Source organism: Papio anubis, chromosome X, assembly GCF_008728515.1.
Source record: "Papio anubis isolate 15944 chromosome X, Panubis1.0, whole genome shotgun sequence".
NCBI lineage: Eukaryota > Metazoa > Chordata > Mammalia > Primates > Cercopithecidae > Papio > Papio anubis.
In genome coordinates this window covers 47,610,254-47,633,898 of record NC_044996.1, presented here as the reverse complement: position 1 = coordinate 47,633,898, position 23,645 = coordinate 47,610,254, and the positions used below count along the sequence as shown (strand labels likewise).

The 23,645-nt window shown below is 35.7% G+C and overlaps 1 protein-coding gene across 4 annotated transcripts in view; it reads left to right on the top strand.

Annotated features, from left to right (window-relative positions):
- The window catches only part of NRK (Nik related kinase), a 141,041-nt gene that overhangs the window by 45,583 nt on the left and 71,813 nt on the right, over positions 1–23,645 (top strand). For all 4 annotated transcript variants that reach the window (XM_031660720.1, XM_009198048.4, XM_009198049.4 and 1 more), the window contains exons 3-4: positions 18,156–18,212; positions 19,711–19,782. In XM_031660720.1, the coding sequence (XP_031516580.1) occupies positions 18,156–18,212; positions 19,711–19,782 (129 nt within the window). The remainder of the gene's footprint in view (positions 1–18,155; positions 18,213–19,710; positions 19,783–23,645) is intronic.

Below are 23,645 nucleotides of genomic sequence, written 5' to 3'. Positions count from 1 at the left end.
TTACCTAATCCAATGTCACAAAAATTTACTGCTGTGTTTTCTTTTAGGAGTTTTATAGCTTTACCTCTTACAGTTAGGTAGCTGATCCATTTTGAGGTAATTTCCGTGTATGGTAGAAGGGAAGGGCACACTTTATTTTCTTTTTACAGGTTGCCCCAGCTCCATTTGTTAAAAGACTTAATCTTTCTCCATTGAATTGTCTTGGCATTCTTGTTAAAGATTAATTGCCCATAAATATAAATGTAAGAGTTTATTTAATGTATTTTCATCAAATTATGAAAGGTTAATATTGTTAATTATGCTTGCCATGAATTTGATTTAAATATTTGAATTTCAGCTGGGCACGGTGACTCATGCCTGTAATCACAGCACTTTGGGAGGCCAAGACAGGTGGATCACGAGGTCAGGAGTTTGAGACCAGCCTGACCAACATGATGAAACCCCGTCTCAAAATACAAAAAAAAAAAAATTAGCTGGGCGTGGTGGTGCACACCTGTAATCCCAGCTACTCAGGAGGCTGAGATAGGAGAATCTCTTGAACCTGGGAGGCAGAGGTTGCAGTGAGCCAAGATTGTGCCACTGCACTCCTGCTTATGTGACGCAGCAAGACTTCACCTACATATATACATATATATACATATATATACACACACACACACATATATTTGAGTTTCACATAAAACATGACAGTGATAAGATACAAATTGGGCTTAGTTGCTCTAAAACAGTTATTGAAATAATTTTGTCATCAAGGAAGCAACAGTGAATGGTTTCTTTCTTTGAAAATAAATATAATTTAGTCTTTATTATAATAAATTAGTATTCTCTACTGCAGCCTAACTTTAACTGTGAACTAGATTACTCAAGAGCTAGTTTTGAATAAGGTAATATATAGATGTCATCATTGGCTGCTTTCCATTAAATCTAAGAAGAATTTTTTTTTTACTTGTTAGCCACTAAAATTTCAAATGAGAAAAAAAAAAAAGCCAGCCAGGAAGTTATCCTACACAAATTAAAGCTAATCATAAGACATTTTGAAAAACAAAAATAAAAGGAAAGTCATCATCCATTTCCAAAATGAAATAAATTTTCAGGTCTCTGAAGTTCTTTCTTCCTCATGATTTTATTTTGGTTGAGATTATCCAGAGATTTCCTTCAAATAATAGCAATGGACAACAAAATATTTTGGTACTATGATATGGACCATTTGATGTACAAACTATATAGAGAATATATTGGTTTTGAAATGGGTGTGTTTGTGACTTTCACTTTCCAAAGTCAACATTTACCATGCATACAATTAGTGGTTGATGTTAAAACTAAGGTGAAGGGGCTTGTGCTTATTGTCCTTTTAATGGTCTAAGCAAGTTGATTAAATTTGTTTTCAATGGGCAATACACTTGAGGCAAAGAGCTGCATAGAGTTTAGCAAGTTTATACTTTAACGATTCTTAAATACTCCGTATAATGAGTGGCTGGTTTGAGAATTAAGACTTTAGTCACTAAAAAGTTAGAAAGTAGCAAGAGAAGTTATGTACCATTTATCTTCCATACAGGCCTGAAAGAAACAAAAACCAATATTGTATAAATGGTGGACAAGGAATAATACTTAAGCTGTGCGATGGTATGGTATGTGATTTTTATGAAACCTCAGCCCAGGCTTTTGCACCATATTGATTGCATTTTCTGAAACACAAGAAGTAAAGCCACTGTGAAGACACTAGGGATGGTTTTAAGGATGCTGAAGTTGCAGAAGGTACGAAGGCAGTTGTATTATTGAATACTATCACTACTGGAGAATAAAGAGTTTTGTTTTAACACCCTTTATTTAGACTGGCCAAACTTCAAACTTTTAGGTTAAATAGTCACACACACACACACACACACACACACACGCACGCACTATTTTAAAGTCTGTGTGAAAAGGCAGTTACCCATTCCCATGTATTATCATTTTAATTGTCAAGGAATCCTTGCTGATGTTTAGTTAATCTTTTCTGCTTTCATTAAAGCCCATTTTCTTTTTATCAGTTTTCTGTAGTCACAGCAGCAGCCATAAATTTCTGAATATTCGAAGATAATAGTCCAGGTTACCATTGAGCCTTCTCTTCTCTCAGCTTAATAACACTAATGCCTCCAAACTTTCCTAGAAAGATTCATTTTCCATTACTTCAATCACTTCTGTTATTCTCTGCAGAAGAGTATTCTTCCTTTTAAAGGTAATAATGCTCAGATTGACTTAAGTAGAGTTTCCTCAGGAGATTTTGCACTTTTTATACATTTTATACATGAGTGGGAGCCTGACAATCTCAGAATTCTAAGAGACTTCCATTTCCTACGCTGACATTTCTCAGACTGTCATTTTCCATCATCTTATGTGGTAATTTATGAAAATTCTATAAGCAAGGCTTATGTCAAAGCAGTTCTCAAAGGCTTTTGCTGTTGGAGTCAGTTTGGTCATCAACTCATGGGAATGACTTGTTTAAGTCACTTTTTGTAAGAGGATAATCTTCCAAGCTTTATCTTATCCAAAGTAATTCAGTTGCATGAAAATAATAAAAAGTTGTAATTCAGATGGAGGCATAAAAAATGGACTTAAAAGACCTTTTTTCTATTGCTATGACTTTATTTAGAGTGTATACTGCAGAGATATGCTGAGTTTAATTCATATAACGAGAGGCAGAGTGTACACTTACAAATCTTCATAGAAAGGATTCCATAGCTCTCAGTGCTGCTTAGTATCAAAAATCTAAATGAGATATCAACTAAACACAGACATTTAGCCTGCAATATTGTATAGTACATCTAGTTACCCTGTAAACATAGGGAGAGGTCTGGAGATTGTGGGCTACTTCACCATTACAACTTGCCAGTTCTGCAAATGGACTCACTCTATTATTAGGAAAATCTCTTCCTGTTGTTTGAGCTGGTAAATTCTAAATCTTTTAAAATAAAAAAAATAAACAAACTCTGAAATAATCAAATGCACCAAGTAGAGGAAGAAATCAGATCTTTCCAGAAAATCACTGTTTGTTTTAACTGGTAGCAAAGATGGATCAACTTGTAAAGTTAAATGAATACATATATCTTAAGTAAAACACATACATATGCACACACACACACACACACACACACACACATATATGTATGGTTCTCAATACTTGAATAATCTTATGATTCAATTTGGTGGTTAAACTTGTCAGGAGAGAAATACTAGTTTCCCTTTGGCTTTCTGTAAGGCAAAACTTGGTCATGTCACAGTTAATTTGGGAGAATATAACTAGGTCATTTAGGGTGTCTGAAATTTGCTGAGATAATATGTAAACTTCACAGAGTTTAGGCAAAAAGGATTAATCAGATGAATTTTCAGGAGAATAAACTTTTCTCTTCTCTCTCCTCTCCCTTCTCTCCCCTTTTCTCATTGTACCCCACCCCAACAGTTTAGGCAGGAAGCAACTTATAACAAATCAGCACCTTAGCACTTTTAGTATCACCCAATGAAAAGTAGGATTTTATTCTTCTAGCCATATACACAACTCTTTATGCCCCCCTTCAGGCTGCTGTTGGGCAACGTATTTCCCCTTCACGATTGCCTTTGATGTTTATTTTAAACTGTGAACCTCTCCTGCATTTAAACATTTGTTGCACCCCTTAGCGGCTACTGAAACATATTGCAGGGGTTCCACTCCGATGAAACAATTATAAAACAATCTCACTATCTCCTAGGCCCACACCTGGAGTGGTGGGTTGAGGATAGTGGGGGAGGAAGTAGTGGAGAGTAGCAGTGTATTCCTTAGAGGAAAGGCTTAATTTTGGCAGAAACAGAATCCTCCTTAAGGAGGCCCCTGAGCTCACCCTTTTTTGGGTACTTCCAGATGAAGAGTATAGGCATTTTCTAACTTCTCATAGTTCACAAAAGAATAAATAAGAACAAACTGTAAATTACTACAGTAACAGTGACTCATGACCACTGCACCAGAAAAGACCCTTGGAGCCAGAGTACTTTGGTTGCGTGAATTCCCAGGTGTGGGCTTAGAGAGATAGTGAGATATTTTTTTTGTAGTGATCTTGCTGAAGTGGAAACCCTGCAATGTTTCAGCAGCTGTTAAGGGCTGCAACAAATATTTAAACCCACACAAGTGGCAAAGGTTGTGAACTGCTATTTATGTAAATATTGTAATTTGGGCCTGAAAGGAATTAGATTTTGTATATTAATAAATAAAATTGGAGTAAAGAAAGAAAATAAACCATCTATCTTTGCCACCTTTCTTTGCAGGCCTGTAGCTTGATTTCTGTATCTCTCAAAGACTTATTTAGGACAAAGATATTGGTCATACAGCCTTGTAGGCATTGCTATGGCAAGATAATTTTTTCCTCATTTACATTCTGCCAAGACAGCCATTTGTCGGTCAGTTCAGGGGAAAACCAGTTCAGTCAGTTATTTTGTGTTCAAAGTTTAGCCCAAGGAACACTGCTTAGCCTCAGGAGCACTTAATGTGGCATAGCTCTCAAAAAATGTAAGAATGTAAGTCAGGTGCTTAAAACAAAACAAAGCAAAATTTAAAAAAACCCATAAAAGTCGGTACACTTTTTTCATGGATAGGTTTTAACCTCTGTTATGAATTTTCAAATATTTTTTCTTACCTTAAATTTATTTTTATTAGTGATAGAGTAGGTTTATTTCATAAATGAAATTAAAAATCTATTATTAAAATATTAGAATATCAGAACTTCTATGCATATATGCCTAAAATATACCCTAAAAATAAGTGAAGCTAAATTGATAGAATTACGAAAGACATTGATACTTCCATAATCACAGACTGGAGGACTTTAACATCTGACTCGGAATTTTATAGATCAAGTTGGCAAAAACCTTCATAAGAATGCAGTTAGCAAGCTTGGACCCATGGAAATATATTGAATTCTGAATCAAGAGTTAGAGAATAAACTAACGAAATAATCAAAAATTAGAGAATAAATGTTTCTTATGTGCTGTATTCTTTTCCAGCACATAAGGGACATTTTGAAAAATTTATTATAATCTTGGCTGTACAGAAAATCTTAAATACCAAAGAATCTGTATCCTATAGAACATACTCTCTGACCAAAATTCAATACAATTTACACTTCCTAACACAGTGTATTGCAGACAGGCATTCAATGAATTTTTGTTGTATTGGTTGCAGTAGAGGATAGTGAAAACATATACCTTGGTATAGTCTTGATGAGTTAATTAAAAATTATTCTTACTCAATCAACATAGTAGGTTCTCTAAGGTTCTCTGTTGGGCAGCCAGGATGAATATATTGAAGTTGCTTCAATTTAGATTTTAAATTAATTCAGATTGACCTTCCTGATAATACTGCTAAATAAACAAAGCATAACATAATTGGTTAATCTTTTCAAAAACACAAAGTAAATCTCAAAGCCACATCCCACAGATACTCTCTTGCCTCAGTCAGATGTGGGTGAAGTATCTTCTCTGGACTCCATAATCTGTCATCTAAGCCAGATGGGGATACATGATTTTTGAAACTGATTAGCCAGGGTGAACTTGCTAAGGTTATAGATAGACCATCTAAATTTATTTATAATTCCAGACTAAGAATTAGGCCCCAATTCCTGACTTATACAAGCCCAAACTGAAAATAAATTTCATCAAATATATTTTTATCTTTTAATAAGTTCCATCATTGTCTGAGTAACACGTAAATGGTTAAAATAATATTTAGACTGCATTTGTGTCTGCATTTGAATTCACATATTTATAGGTGAAACTCTTTCTTCCATATTGCATAACATTAAAATAATTCAATCAGCTTGTTTTACCAGGTATTTTCCTTATATCTCCAAAATATTAGCAGTTTGTTCCATAGGATTTAATCATGGATCCATCTAGAAGCTTATTATTATAGCAGTAATTTATGGCATTGAAATCAATTTGAAAACATACAGAACCTAAGACCTAACAAAATACAGTTGTTATGTGTGAATCAAAATCTAAACTGAGAATTTGAAAATATTCAAATATACTAGAATCTCTCTAATTTGAGAGACTGCTGACCTGGATTTGTGAAAATTTTCAATAGGAGAATCTTAAATTCATTCTAATACTTTCGAAGACCTTGTAACTTTTCACTTTTACTGTGAAAATTGCCACATTGTCTCTTGCATTATGGGAGTTTGTGTAACTTTATTATCTATATTATCTATATTTTAAAATCCTTAAAAACGGAAACTATAACTAATTTTTATAATTCCTTGCTTCCTGCATATCATATAGGTAGTATTTAATAAATACATATGGAGGTAGTGTGAAAGGGTTAAAGAACACCAGGGTCTTGGGCTTAATCTTGCTTCTGCTACTACCTCTATGCCTTTGGACAGTGGGAATCAATGAATTTGGAAAATTAGTGGTGGAGAATTCAGCAGAAAAGAATGGTGAAACTGTTTGAAGGAGGAAAGAAAAAAATCAAAGTTTTGAGCAAGGCACAGTTGGTTTCTACATGCTCCCATGATCCTTTAGATCTCTTTCCTTCCTTTCCTCCAAATCTGGGAATTGTCATTGCTACACATACACACTGCTCCCTCCACGTACTCCTCCTACATGCATGCATACACATATACACACACATTTATTGAAACAACCAGATAATTGATACAAATGTGTAGTTTTATCTAGATGATTGTGTTAGTCTTCCATATTGCCTTGCTAGATTTGACTTCCTTACCTCAGTGACCTTTATGTTTGGAGTAGCCTTAACTCAAATCTTCCTGTAGTTGGATTCTATTTTTCTGTGCAATAGTACCATTCTACTTTTATCATGCTGCATTTTTCAGCTTGACATTCTTTGAGTGGCTATATCCCACCATACTTTCCCCCATCCACTTCCCCCACCCCCCCACCACTCTGTGCACCACACAACTGTAAGGGATCTATTGAGGGGTTTAACTCTGAGCCTTTCAGTTGATTTCACACTCTTCAGATTTCATTTCTGCAGGCTTGAGGTAAACAGCATGTCATAGACAAATCCAGCATTATAATAGCCAAAATGTTCTGAAATTCCCACTGCCTTGGTAATTCCTTAGAGTTAAAAAAACACTCTCAAAAAAAGCATTAAATTTAAAAACTCAAGTTTGTAATTAAAAAAAGAAAGAAAAAAAAAGAAACAGACAGCGCCAGTTAAAATGCACATGTTGTACCATGATGAGAAAAGAGGTCACTGGATAAGATCTTTGCAATACGTTAGTAAGTGACGATTAGCTAGTGCTTTGGCTTTACAAGGCCAAAGCCAGATGCTGAAGGAATGGGACAGCAGGGTAGAATGTTGAGGAAGGGAATGTGTGAGGCATAGAGTTTACCCATAAAGGTCAATTCAAGGCAACACACTACATGTAAAAGTAGTTTTCCGTCAACTTAGGGGCTACAGTGAGAACTCATACCTTTTGAGGGTGGCAGGGCACGGAAGTCAGAAGTAAATTGATATTGATAGAAGATGTCCTTTTGCTCTTTCATGTCTATGTTTAAAAGCATTGACTAGACCCTAAGGGCTGTTGTTGGTATTTCTTGTACTATCTTAAATGGAAACTATGCTTTTTTCCTCATCATCTTCTTTCTCTAGTCTTTTTCTATTCCCTGCTGCTTCTCTCATTTTCTCTTCTACTCCTTCCTTCTCTATTTTCCCTCCCCCTGGCATTTCCCTTATTCTTAGCAGCCATCCCAGTCAACTTCAGTGCTTCTAAAGTGCCTTTGTGTACTACTAGTTACTACTATGGTTTGTAGAGACAATTCAGTTTATAAAGACTTTTGAAAAAATGCATCAACACCCTCTTCACCTTATCTTTATATTAAGGGATGTTGTGTTTGTACCTCTGTGGACAGACCTGGAAAAGTTGAGAATTCCATTTTGACTGGGTAGATTTTAAGACAAAGTTGCTTCTTTTCATTGAACCCCTCTTCTCACTCATCACCCATCTGTCTCAGTGCTTTTCTTTCAACTAATTGTGCTGTTTGATAGAATTGGAAACACTGCAGCTTACATCTGTCTGAGCAGATGGAATGCATTTTGCATGAGTGTTAACTGATTCATGCATTACATAAAGAAAGCAATCTGTGTTAAAACATTGTGACATTGCAATAAAGCACTCTCTGCTGTGTGCTGAAACCTGTTTGCTTATGGAGGGTTTTGTTGCTCTTGCCATACTCTCACCCACTGCCCCGTGGTTAAGCCCAGACAAACCTTAAAGGAAAAAGGTATATAATCTATGATAGTGGGAGAAAATAGTAACTGAAAGAAAAAGAAAATCCTGAGTATGTAAGTCATTCTAGTAGCTGAGTTCCCTTTTATTTTTGTGGTGTATTTTCATTTGCAGGGAAAAAAAGAGAATGTCATTGTGAGGAAGCTTCTTACATGGAGAACTAAATAGTCATCACTCGCTTAATCATGCTTTCCATATACTTTGATAAATAATGCTGCTTGGAAGTGTTATCAGAGGATTTGAAATAGTGTGTGCCCTAGTCTCATGGAGTTCCTATGTAGTCTCCTCAGCATGTGCAGTTATAGCCTGTGACTTTAAATTTGAATTAGTGACCAGCAATGAAGGTTTTATGATGTCACCCATTTGTAACAGCAAGCTTCAATGACTTTGTATTTTTATCCCCTGTAGATCTGGCTTGCCACATAGCAGTATATTGCAGTCTTTCCTTAGTTGCCTACTAGTAGCTATTCATTTTTTTCCCACAAATGTTGTATGTATCCCACAGCCAAGAACACTGAACTTTATTGTCCATTTTGTACAATTCATCATTTGAATGCTACGGCATAATAGAGGGCAGCTCCATTTGCAAATGATGTTACTATGTATTTTGACCTATTGTTTCCCTGCAGGAGTAATAACAAGGGCAATAAAACTCAGTCGAACCTGCTGTATAAGCACACATAACTGCCTCAAATTACAGGGCACTTTCAAAGCTACAAAGCCACTGAAACCACGGAGGCCGTCTTCCGACTCCTTTCACAGTTCTAATAAGCATGACCATGACTGTCCCAGATTTCTGGAAGAGGAAAAACATTATTCTGTTGGATTATTCTGGTGATTCTGTAGCTTTTTAGCTACAAAAATCTGTTTCCGTACAAATCTTTTGACTACATGTAGCAAAGGTTTGGGAAATTTAGGCGTATATTAAGAAAAAAAATGTAGAAGTAAAGAACTTAGAGCTCTCACTATCACATGTCCCAATAGTTGATATAACCACAGAGGGTATCAACTGCAAGTATTTAGTGAAGATTTCAGAGTAGTAGCCACAGGTTAGGGGAAGCATGGATGAATATTAAGTAATGTTACCTGACAAACTTTTGTCAATTTGGCAAGAGCCTTGGCACTTCGATTATTTTGTGAGCTCATGCCCTCTGACCTTGACCAGCTTCTTCATTGAGGCCCTCTGACTGGATAGAGTAGTGAAAAATTTTGGGTGGCATCACAGTGCAACCTAGGGTCAATGAAAATACCATTTACTTATGGACAAATAATGGCCCTTGAGTTCCTGGAGTACTTAGCCACAGTACTTTCACAACCTTTGTCAGGGAATTCCAGCATATAATGGAGTCCACTGGGCTTTGGGCTCCCTCTAACTCTTCTCCCATATTGCTTGGTATATAGATTGATTATCTTTGTACACCCGACCAAAACACACACACACACACACACACACGAACACAGAAACAACTCTGCCTATGCAGCTCCTTCCCTATTTAGTGCTCCATGTTGCAATTGACTTGATAAGTTCAGCACATATTTGCTGAGTGCCTATGATGTGCCAGGTACTATGCCAGACCCTAAAGATAGAGAGGAAAATTACCCTTAGGAAGCTGCCAATCCAGTAGGGGAGATAGAAGGGTAAATAGATTAGGTGGCAAAAGGAACTTAAGATGGCTCAGGAATATAAAGTGCCAACTGATCATGTAAGTTTCATTTATGTTGCTAAAACAACTTGAATGCAATGGTATATGTGAAGATAGGACATTTCTCCATAGAGGTTTAAAAGTGACAGCAGTGTCATAAGCAATATTTATAAAGTCTAGTAATAATCTCTTTGTTACTATTCTTGAAGGAAGAGGCGATCATGTTCTTCCTCCCCCATTAACATGCAATGTTTGACCTGAAAGTTGTAGCAGCTTGATTATAGAAGTCTTTGTCGACCTTAAAGTGTCAAGGTTAAAATAGTATTTATTCAACTCCAGGATCCATCTGCCGAAAGCCAGAAATATCTACTTTTGCCTATTCTGAGTTTTCTTCAAAAGGAGAAAATCACACCTAAGAAGAATTTCCCAGATTTGATACACTTAGGTGTATCAAAACTTTGTAATGATGGAATGCTTACACAGGTATCGAATAACAGACTCTTCGGTGTCCTTTAGCAGCTAAATGACTGTCCTTCAATCTAATGTAATGAGTACAGCCTGTGGCCTAGCAGTATATACAAGCCTTTGTGGGAGTTAATAAGTGTGAAGCTTAATAATCTTGTCAATTACCACATAGTGCCTGTCAAACATCTAAACATCACTGAGTTGCTTAAACCTCCTTAAAACAAATCTGAAGTTAATGTCTGTAAAATAACTTTGAGGATCTCAAAAACAGGCTACATCTCCTCTTTGGGCAATTGTTATTATTAGTAATAAGTAAATCTTCCTGATGGATAAGATGTGAGATGGAGAGTAATTGCCATGTTCCCTTATATGTCCCCAAACCTTTCCTCCCACCACTACTACCAATCTGTGGTAGATCCACTCCAATCTCAGCCACACCTCCAAACCTTGAATGTTCTGATCCCATCTGTCCCTTTGGGCTGGTTGAGCTTGTTGGTGGTGATGAAGACTAAGAAGGGAGAAACAAAATGAAAGCTTTCAAATAAGAACCAAATCACCATTACTTCCCATCTCAAGCACTGGTGAAGGAAAGGCCTTGCTTAGAGACATTGATAAGGACTTGTTAGCCTTTCAAAGTCCTTTCTAGCTACATGTCTTTGTTTTTCTGCATGGACCTGACACTGACCAAAACCATCTTGTTGGCCATGTTGTCTTGTCCCTCCCCGGCACAGCACCAAGTACTCCCAGATGCTGTTTACAATCACACTCTCGGTGGCCTCGAAGGGTCACTTAGTTTGTTTGCTATGAGAAAGCTGGCACCCAAGCAAATGACTAGAAGGACAAAATTCTATGAATGAAAAACAAGGTTACAGAATGGACATGAGTGTAGTAAGTGCCTCATGGCCTTCTGCCACCACAAAACCAATGGAAAAGAACGAAAGAATGCCCTGGGGGATTATGTGGTTTAGATTTGCCAACAGAAGGCAAAGCAAATAATGGGAAGGACTATGTAGGAACTGCTGAAGGGTCAGCAGTCTTCCTACAACAGTTTCTTTAACTGCATGATTTTTAAAAAAATTAGCCTAATCAAGATTACAAGGCCATCAAAGACTGTCCTGTATTCTTTCCAGAGAAAAACATGGTAATTAACTGCTGCAGAATGGTGGATTTTTCTAACACAGCTGTCACAACTGCTATTTTAAATCATTTGTTATGGTTTAAAATGTGTAATCCCCAAGAAATTGATCATTACTGCAATTCAATGCTGGTTTTTCAGTGCCTTAACAACCCTGGGCTTTGCATCAGACCATTAACTAACAAAATCCCGTCATAAAGTGCTAAATTACTAATGGCTCATCTCTCAGTGATGACTTCTGTCTTCTATTAAACAAGATTTTATTTAAAAATTTTTACACTGAAATTTCTGGCATGACAAAAACAGGTGCCCTCTTGCATTCTCTCCTTTTCATCTGTCTTCTCTCTGTGACATTTCCCCCTTTTTCCTTTCTTCCCTTCTTTAGTGTCTGTGCCTTCCTGCTCAGCATTACCTCATAGCCTTTGTTCATAATGTCCCACCCACTGGGCTCAACCTCTGCTTCTGAATCTGTTCAAATGCTATGCCATCTTCAGGGTCCATTTGACATTTTACCTCTTCTGTGAAGTGTTCCTAGTTACTCTATTCATCATTCACTTAACTAGTACTCATCAAAAGGGCCCTGTGTACCAGCTATGATGCTAGGCACTAGAGATATCAAGATAAAATAAATATATTACTAGAGTTTAAGGACTTTTAAGTTTCACCTGATTTTATTAATAGAGTGACTAAATCCTTGATACAGTGATGTGCTTGATAACTAGGCTTTAATGCCCTATTGGTTTTTTTTTTCTGTCATTTTCTGTATTTAATAAATTTGCCCACATACCTTACTCAATATTGTCAGTGTGGTCCAGATTTGAGAAGACTGAGCTCCACCTAGGGTCATCACCTGGTCTCTGCTCTACCCCTACCCTTCTCTCTCATCTCTCCCCACACTCCTACATCTATCTCCTAGTTCTGCTGACAGAAATCATAGTGAGTAACTGGAAGAACCACTCACCTCTATCCAAACATGCCCAAAGGCAGACAACAGATCTATAAAACAAAAGTGGAAATCTTTAAATGCTGTGTGCCCAAAGGAAGTAGGGACTAAAGACTATGGTAGACTTGTTGATCAGTTGGAAGTCAGCAAATTTAAGTCTCAGGTGACCAGGACACTGACAATTCATAACTCTTCTTTACAATCATTGGGTAACCTGTATTTGATTCTGTGTCCCCAGTGTAAAAATTGACCTTGCTTCCTTACTTTTGAGATACAAATAAATTTGGGGAATTTGGTGTTGCATGAATACTAGTGCAAGTCCTTTTGTAAACTAGAAATTTTTTATGACTGTTCTTTTATTTGTTTTGTTATATTTAACAAGATTTTCCTGCATTAGTTTTTGTTAAAAGTAGGCACATATACCTTTTAACAATGTCCTGTATCTGAGCAGCATCTTAAATTCAGGGACTTGCAACATTTTCTGTTCATAGGACAGATTTAAAATGCTAATATTAATTTTAGAGCCATGAAGAGCAACAGCACCATAATAAACTATGTTTTTCCTGGGGGAAGTGGACTAAATGATGCTGCTTATTTGATTATCTCAGTTAATTAATTAAGAACACAAATCCTTGCCAAATTGAAATCAACACATTAAGGGATATGTATTCTCTCCTGTATAGTTTGAAATGATACTGCAAAAAGAATATACGTTCATCTTAATTACTATACTTTGGAATGCAACCCCAGAAAACAGATTTAGTTGTGTCAGCATAAATTAATCAGGGAAGTTTTTTAGGACTTTATTTAAGACCTTCACATGGTAGCATATAGTTTTTCTCTAGAACTGTTTAAACATACTGTATTTGAGATCCAATAATTTATGTTAATAACTAGTCTTTGCATTTGGTTCTATTCTCTAGTTGTTTCAGGTGTATACATCTTAAAAACTATAAATTTCTCCAATAAACTGTGAATAGAACAGTTTATCTTTCCAACTCTCCATCCTCTTCCCCTTTTTAAAACTTCCTTCACTTTTTGAAATTCGCTGCTCACTCACAGTTTCCCTGCTCTCCATTCCAGGAACCTGCTTCTTTCAATATGGCTGAACAACAACCCCTTCTGGAACTCCTCAGGCTCCAGCCTTTTCTTTACTCCACCTTCTCATTCCATCAGTACTTAACTGTTCATTGCCACTGTTGTAGTTGCATCATCTGATAGTCTAACTCATGCTAAAATGTTAATGACAAATTAATGTGTCCTTCTCTGAGCTAATATTGAGTTTCATTATCTTAATAACATGGAGGACAGGACTTAATAAATAATTTTTATACCTTGTTGTAGATTGTGTAGTGCCAGGGAAGTATTTTGAATAGTTGACCTATTGACCCCCAAATCATAACATAGTAGCTTTATTAATAACTAAACTTGAATGCGTGGAATGAGTTTGACAACAAGACAAAGAGTTTCCTTAAGTGAAGATGATAGACTTCTTGATTTCAAATGCCAATAGACTTGAATCTAGAGTCAGGAATGACTACAAAGTATTGCTACTACCTATTGTCTTCTGTTCCTCAAATATGAAAGAGTCTATGAACTTATACAAAGTGTATTAGCAGCAGTTGCTTTTATGATAGGAATGAGAGCTAAGAGAATTTTTTTCTCCTAGCTCTGCGATGCTTGAAAATTATTTAAAAAGAAAGAAATCCTGTCATTTGTGACAACATGGATGAACCTGGAGGACATTATGTTAAGTGAAATAAGACAGACATAGAAAGACAAATAATGGATGATTTCACTTATATTTGGATTCTAAAAAGTTGAATTCATAAAAGCAGAGAGTATAATAGTGGTTACCAGAGGCTGGTGACGGTAGGGGAAAGGGGATTGGGGACATATTGGTCAAAAGACACAAAATTTCAGTTAGACTGAAGAATAAGTTCAAGAGATCTATCACACATCATGGTGATTATAGTTAATAACAATATATTGTTATAAATATATTTACTAAAAGAGTAAATTTTAAGTGTTTTCGCCACAGAAAAATGATAAGCATGTGGCGTAATGCATATGTTAATTAGCTCAATTTAGCCATTCCACAATGTATTCATATATCAAACCATCTTGTTATAAACCATAAATATATACAATTTTTATTTAGCAATTAAAAATGTAAAGGTCATTCTTTGTACTCAAACTCTAGTTAATGAAGCATTATTAATCTTGTGGAGCTGTATGATACTCTAGATATTACTGATAGGAAAAACAGCTCCAAAATCCACATTTATAATTTACTACTGTCCTTGTAGTAAATAATATTCACTGAGGTAAAGGGCAATTGTGAGAAAGGGCAATTGTGAGAATAAACACCCAATCTGGAATCTAAAACTAAATTCCTTTCTTTTTTTTTTTTTTTTTTTTTGAGACGGAGTCTCGCTCTGTCGCCCAGGCTGGAGTGCAGTGGCTGGATCTCAGCTCACTGCAAGCTCCGCCTCCCGGGTTCATGCCATTCTCCTGCCTCAGCCTCCCGAGCAGCTGGGACTACAGGCGCCCGCCACCTCGCCCGGCTAGTTTTTTTTTTTTTTGTATTTTTTAGTAGAGACGGGGTTTCACTGGGTTAGCCAGGATGGTCTCGATCTCCTGACCTCGTGATCCGCCCGTCTCGGCCTCCCAAAGTGCTGGGATTACAGGCTTGAGCCACCGCACCCGGCCACTAAATTCCTTTCTTAGTGTTCTTTTGTGTGTTTAACACAAATGTTGTTTTAACGTAATTTGCCATAAAAGTCACATTCTAACTGAAAAAGAGCACATCCTAAAAACTGGATTTATAGGTCCTAGTTGAGCGTCTTATTTAGGGAGACAATCTGTTTATGACAAGTCCTTCAGCTAAGATCGCAAAACAGCTTAGTGAAAAAACTGGAAAGTCAGAATAAATTTTGTAATTTAGTTAAGAGTATTATACCAATATTAATTTCTTCATTTTGACAATTGTACCATGGCCATGTAAGATGTTAACATTAGAAGAAACTGGGGAAAAGATATACAGGAACCCCCTGTGCAATCTTTGAAACTACTCTATAAGTCTAAAATTATTTCAAAATACAATTTTTGAAGAGTCAAGATACAGGGGGAACTCTCTGAAATGCTATCTTAACAGTAGCAAATTTCTATGATCTATTGTCTGTATATGCCAGACTTCTATAGAGGCTTATATAGTGATTTGGCATATTAACTGAGTACATGGTTCCAAGACCTGGAGTTTCATTCCTCTGTAGGTTCAGTGAGCATATTTTTCAAACCCAATATTAGGATACATTGTCTGACGAAATAACTTCATTCAATTTTCAAGGGTGAATAAATCACAGATAATGAGGGTAGAAACAAGCTGATTTATTTTTTCTGTTTTATGACCATGGCTGGAATCTTTCAATGACATTCAATTGTCTCACTAATGTGTTATAATCTATATATTTTAGACTTCAAAAATTTTGTATTTTACTGATCATCAGTTAAATACAATAAGGTATGGCTAATATTTTTGATAACTTGATAAATATTTTGTATTGCACAAAATAATAGTTGGCTCATAAATAATCTCTTAGAATCAAGGAAGGAAACATCGTAACTTTTTAAAGGGATGCCTGCGAATCAATTTCCAACATGTTGTATTTGTGCATACAGATGTGGAAAAAATTTTACTAAGAAGTGTTTGTGTGAATAATTATGAAAACAATGCTTCCTAAGTTATAAGGACTGAATAAATAAAAATATTAATATATAATTCCTCCCAGAGATGTAAAAAAATCTGAAGGGTACCCAACATACTCAGTAATTTTTATAAACTCGGTTAAAGTTCAGGTGTCATTACAATCCTACAAAAAAGAACTGTTTAAAACTGTTTTATTATAACTGTCCATCAAAAGTAATCTGACTCCATCCAAACAGGCTGCCCCAATTAAGACAAGTGACAGAGGATAACACAAGTTCATGTTCTTTTGAAAAATTTAAAAGAAGCTAAAGAGGTTGCAAAAATAATGTGTTTTGTCTGATAAAAGAGAAGATTGTTCCTAGAACCTGATAGTATTACTTCATGGATTGAGCCTCACAAACTCTGCCTCATTTCCACTTCCCATGTAAATCTGATTTTTGCCTTTGCATTTGCTTCCTAAGACTTTAGGTTAAACAGACAGGTCTTGATCTTGGGTTCCTACTTTTCCCTGATCAATCAATAACCTGTAACTTTTTCCTTTCCTTTAAAAATTCTAGTCTTCTGTGGCTGGCATGCTCCACCCTAAACTGCTCACCCAATTCTGGACATTTCCTTGTACCTTGATTACTAGTCTCTGAACCCTATCCCAAGTCAAACACATAACCTTGCTCAGTTTCCATCTTTCTTGCCTTGTGTATTAAATTCTTAGGTCAGCTGTAAAAAATTGCTACAAACTGGGTAGCTTAAAACAAATGAAATGTATTCCCTCACAATTTTGGACATAAGAATTCTGAGTTGAGGTGTCTGTTGGGCCACTCTCTCTCTGAAGTCTCTAGGGAGGAACTGTTCCTTGCCTCTTCCTGGGTTCTGGTGTTATCAACAATCCTTGACATTTCTTGGCTTGTAGTTATATTGCTGCAATTTCTTCTTATCTTTTACATGACTATCACCCCTTTGTGTATCCCTGTGTCTCTGTGTTCAAATCTCCCTTCCTTTCCTCTTATAAAGAAACCGGACATTGACCAAACAAATCCATATGACCTCATCATAGTTTGATTACATCTGCAAAGACCCTGTTTCCAAATAAGGTCACATTTTGAGGTTCCAGGTGAACCTCAATTTTCGAGGGGACACTGTTCAACCCAGTACAGCCCCCAAATCAAACCTTCTGCTGAGAAATATCAGATAAGGCATTCTATTTATTACTCAAACTATGACTACAGTTTGGAATATGTCTAGAAGGTACCAGCCACAAAATAGGAGATCTGATTCCAAACCTATATGTTCACCTTTAAAAATCACAAATCTGTAGCTTATACTTTCATTTAGGATAAGATTAAGCTCTTATAACTCATCATCTTTTCAATAAGATAATTTTCTATAACTTATTCCTTTTATAAATATTTTTGGTTCATATGATTCAGGACATATGAAACAGTTTAGAGGCTGTTGAATTAATTATGAATCACTCTCACTAGTGATCATTATGGAGATAATATATGGCTAATATTTTTGCTAAAATGATAAATATTTTGTGTTTGAAGAAGAGTCCAATGAAAAGATGTCTGCATAGTATCACATAATCAATTGAAAAAATGTTTAGTAGAACAACTCCCCATCTTCAATAGGAAATTTTCACTTAAATAAAAATTTTCATTTAGATTAAATGCTTTGATGCCATGCAAACGTAGATTAAAGACACTAAGTAAGCAATAACTTTAAATAGGCAATTATGTCCACTAGTTACTACAGACATAAACAGCCAAACTTTTCCATAACCTTCCTTGAGTGTTTTGAGTGGAGTGGTGATTTCTTTAAAATGTTGACAATTTAATATTTCTGTTTTCTATATAATACTATATATTTCATCTGTATATATTTTATATTTCATAACATACAATGTATTTGAGACTAATTTTAATATTCTCTACTTTGATTGCTTCTTGATAGCTGGATTACCTAGCCAGCATTTGATGTTTGTCATTGTCCTGTATTTCAGGGACTTCATGAGAAGACTGGTGTGTTTACAGCTGTTAAAGTGATGAACGCTCGTAAGGTAATATTATAATTTACCTGTATTATCTTCCCTTAGTGGACTGTGTTCTTGGGATAAGCAACTCAGAGAATATTGTATTTGTTTTTAAATCATGATTTTATATAATAATTATTACATTCATCTGGATTTATTATAGTTATTTAATATTACTTTTATTCATTAGTGTATTACATCTATTGCTTTATTATATATCCACATAAAACAATGCTTCTTTCATAGCAGAAGTTCCACATATTTTGGTATTCTATAACAATGAGGAATACATCTGTACTCCTCTCTGTTTCTAGTTGATTATTTGTTTCCAGGAATAGCAAAGAAAAGATTGCTTCTAATACTGGGTTAATCCTGCTGTGTTCCATCATGTTATTTTCCCTCTCCAATGATTTCCTCTGATAATAGAGGCCATTAGATTCTCAATGACAGGTAGAAGGAAGAGACTTATCAGAGATGCACATTTTTCATGTATTTTCTGACAGATGAGCAAAAGAAACAGTTTAATTGGCACTGTTCCTGGTAACATTCATAAAGTTATGTCACGGTTCATAACATATTGGCATAGAATTTGCTAGCACTGATTTCTGTTCTTTTTCTTTAACCTGAGTGCCACACTTTCTTAGGGTAATATTATCATAAACATAGCAAAGGTCAAAAAAAATTTTACTTTACTATACCCTAAAGGGAAGTTTATGTTTGAAAAGCTATATACATTCACTGAACTGTTGTCAAGGCCGTAAACTGTGCTTTTTCCAATTTGTGCAGGAAAAGTGAGTTTCAGCAACTCACTGTGTGCTTCCATGGCACATGTATACCTATGTGCTTCCACTGTGTGCTTCCATGGCACATGTATACCTATGTAACACATCTGCATGTTCTGCACATGTATCCCAGAACTTAAAGTATAATAATAATAAAAAAAAAAATGATAGCTGAATTTTCAAAAAAAAAAAAAAAAAGTTGTGTGCTTTTTTTTTTGCCAGTAAATGTCAAATGTTGCAAACCAATGTGAATTTCGAGGGATTTTGAGGTTTTGTAGATTTATTTTGCCCTACAATCCATGGCTTCCAAATAATCAAACTTCTACTTTTTGAGTGAGACTCTCTAAAACACTTATTTTCTTGTTTTAACTTAAGATACCTTGACATACATTTAACCTACATTTCAGATACTCTGACTTTTAAAATATTTAAAAATCGTGTTCAACCCATGGATGTTTAGTGTCAATTAACTGGTTTTGTAAGGAGGAAAAAGCGCTTTACTAATACCAGATTATAATTTTTCCCATTATTACAGCAGTTAAATCTACTACCATGAATTTGTTGCCAAATTTCTGCTTGTCATAAAAATTTGGCTTTTTAAATTAAAACTATTGGTGAAAACTGAGAGAGGAATAATGTTATCTTACTCTTCCATTGAGTGCCAACGGAACTTAAAGTACTTAAGCATAAATCATTTTTAGAGTGTACCAGTACATCTAATAACATTTTATTCTTGGTTACAGACCCCTTTACCTGAAATAGGAAGGCGAGTGAGAGTGAATAAATATCAAAAATCTGTTGGGTGGAGATACAGCGTGAGTACTAAAAGTTCTCGTTAATACCCAAGTAGTCTTTCCTTTCATTTTCAGCTTTTAACTTATCCCTTTGCATTGTGTCATTATCTCTAGAAGACCGCTACTAAAAGTGTTCTTGCTTGAAAATGATAACATATTTTTATCTTTTAATATATTCATGTAGATTAAATCATCATATATAAGCACTAGCATATATCAGAGAGTAGGAGATAGGAGAAAAGGTCCCTTGAATAGGAATGCATTGACTGTCAGTGAGGAATTACGTAAATTTACAGAGCATAGAGCCCTCTGGATGAATAGCAACAAAAAAGGAGGTGATGGGATCTACAGCAAATTTTGCCTAAAATTGGCCTTGGAAAGGTCCTTTTCACATGTTATCATGACATTCTGGACTGAATTGCTTTTCCTCCATTATGATTCTAACAAACATTACCATTGTGTTTGAACCAAATGAGGAATGCCCCCCGCCCCGCTTTTTTGTAAGAGCAATAGCAGGCAGAAAACAAAATGACCACTCAGCCTCAAAGTCTTCAGACATTTGGTACCATACTTGAACACATGAAAGAATATGAGCATGTTTTCTACGTACAGCTTTTTGACTTCCCTTCAGAGCAGTTTCTCTGATACCAACAATTCTCTGGCTCCAGAATAAAACCAACCAAAGATAATTTCTCTTTTTCGGTAGATATCGGTGCTCTATAAAATATTGTATGGGCCCAAAAGTTGAATTTTTGCTCTTGTCAATATAATGAATTGATATATTTTTTCCTACTTTTCTCTCCTGCAGTCAACTATACATGGGACTCAAATATTTCTAGCATGTTGTGACTTAGTAAATATGTTCTCAGTCACATTAAAAATAACCCTTTTCATTAACAGAATCACATTCAGAAACTTTCTAGTTATATTAGAAAGGTGTTGCTAAACAACCTCATGACTCATCTATTAAGTACTAGGCTCCTGTTGTGTCTGTAACTCATGTTTGGAGACTAAGCATATCCAAAGGACCAGATAAAACAGATAGTATCATGCTTTTGTAGCTTAGGAAGCCGCTAAAGGTAAGGTATGGGAAATATGATTATTTTATTAATTTTGGTTTCATCAAACATTTGTGCTAATAAAACTTTTTTAAAGACTTGTCCCAAACCCTCTCTGGCACACTTTCCTTAGAGAAAAGGATTTTGATTCTAGAATTGGATGAAATTACAAAGGAAGTTCTGGCATCCTTGAACTGCCTCTTCTTGACAAAACACAGGGTATTCAGGCCAGTCTGTGATCAACTGGCCCTAAGCCAGGAAATGCTGTAGCATCATATTACTGGAAGATGTGTGAGAGGTTTAAATTACCCACTTGGCCTGATGGATATAATGTACTTATGTGTTTCTCACAAGCTCAGCTTCCTGTTAATTCAGAGTGGCAAACACACTAATGCTTTCCAAACATATCTGATCTTCATTTATTTGTTTTGGGGGAGTTTACATTTATGTGGGAAACCCACTCTTAAAAGGTTTTTCTAGTCGGGGACTTTGAATTATCTGATTATGTATTTTAGTAAGAAAAAATAACTGCTAGCTAATCATCCAGTTAGCATCTCTAAATCATCTTGAATCCTTTGGGATAAAAAGTATGTGACTTGCACACACATCTCTTAGATGCCAGGGGTTTATGGAAATAGCAATAATATGTAAGTCCAGAAACATGAGTTCGAATCCCAAGTCTACCACTAAACAGCCAAAAACTACTTGGGAAAGTGGTTTACCTCTCTATGCCTCAGGTTCCTCATAGAAAAAGAGATCACAAATGCAACTACATAGCTGCCCAGAGCCCAGCGCATCTCTTGTTCTTTCCGGGACACATAAGCTTTCTAACTCAGAAAGAAAAGGAATCTCCTTAACATCAAGCTACCAAACTGGTGAAAGGATTCAGTCTTGCCCCTGCTTCTCTTTCACTTGTTCTTTGTATTCTTAACCTACTACTATCCTCTCATTCCTATTTATTGGACTACTTATGAGTTCATATTCCTCTCAGCAGAACCTTGGCAACTTAATTGAAACTGAGAGTGCATATGCACAGATAGAATAGCTAGTCCCTGTAGTTTGCTAGTCTTATGCGGTGTCAGGTATTGTTACCATTTCAAAGGAGGGCCACATCACAGGGGAAGTAGAAAGTTTAAGGATCTTACATGACAAGAATGAAAGCCACAGGATTTTTACCTTTTTAGAAAACAGGTTAAGATAATTTGAAGGGAAATTATTTACTGAACTTTGCTGGAAGGCTGGGCTGAGACTCTAGCCTGAGCTTTCATGCAATTCTCATACCACAAGTTGTCATGACTTTATTACACAAATAAACAGAAAGAGGGAACCTGTCACTGAGATTTTCAGCTGCACATATTAGGACCTACCCCTTTCCCCCATAAGACAAATAGTTGTCTAGAGATGTATTTTCCAGTAGTTGAATGTTTATAAGTAAATCCAGTGGGAAATCCTTGGGAAATACTAAAGATTGTTCTGCAACTGGCAGCCATTTTCTCTGACATTGCAAGCTTTTTTTTTTTTTTTTTTTTTTTTTACAAGATATAAATTTAGGAAAGATAATTTATAAGTAGAAGTTAAATCAACTTAGAGACACTACAGAGCCTAGTGCACTGCTTTATGTTTATGTCATAAGTATTTTTAAAGCCTAGCCACATTATACTTAAATATAGAAAATAGTTGCCTATTTTTCCTGCTGGGTCTTAGAGAATTAGCTAAGAGGGGAGGTAATAACTGAGTAGATATGTTTAGCTACCAATTCATTTCAGCTGAGAGACTTATTTCTCTGTATTTCAAAGTCATTAAGTCAGGATAGTTTGAGGGAAATGCTGGCGAGAACTAAAGATAATTGGTGGTTAATTCCTTAATTATTTTCCATGTCAATTGTCCCTTTCCTAGGTCATTGCTCAAAAGAGTTAAAGGTATCTTTTTTTCACTGGATTTCAGAACAGGAAATCTTTAATTCAAAAGTTTTTTGTTTTTTGTTTGTTTGTGTTGTTTTGAGACAAAGTCTCACTCTGTTGCCCAGGCTAGTGTGCAGGGGCACAATCTTGGCCTCTTGGGTTCACATGGTTCTCCTGCCTCAGCCTCCTGAGTGGCTGGGATTATAGGCATCTACCATCATGCTTGGCCGATTTTTGTATTTTTAGTAGAGATGGAGTTTCACCACGTTGGCCAGGCTGGTCTCAAACTCCTGACCTCAAGGCATCCACCTGCCTCAGCCTCCCAAAGTGCTGGAATTACAGGTGTGAGCCACCACACCAGGTCAAAAGTCTTCTTTTCTTTACACTCTACAAATATATTTCACTTTTGACAATAAGAATATTTCTTAATAATTTTTATAAATTGAACTGTTATAGATGAAATAGGAGAGCTTTTTAATTTACAATCAAATAAAATTTAGAGCTACTATGAATTCAAAGGAGGCCAGTGAGGAATCCATTTTTCAAGTGCAGAATCACTTTCTGAGTCATCTCACCTCACCTTCAACTTTTTATGCACTATTTTATATTCAACATTGGTTGCATCATTCACGTATGTGAATCTTATTTTCCTGATGTGTAATTTCCTTTAAGTTAGGATCATAACACCTAAATGCACAAACCAATTATATTTTCATTGAAATTTTTAACAATTTAAGTTGCCTTTTTGTAAGTTAACATTTTAAGTTATTTTTCTCAAGTGTATTGCATCTGTATACACAAAAGTGTAATTATTTTCAAATTATTAAGAAACAAAGAGCTTTTTCTAGATTGGCTGAGAAATAAGAGTTACAGAAGGAATATCAAAACCACTTGGTTATCATGGTACAAGCAGACATCACTGAAA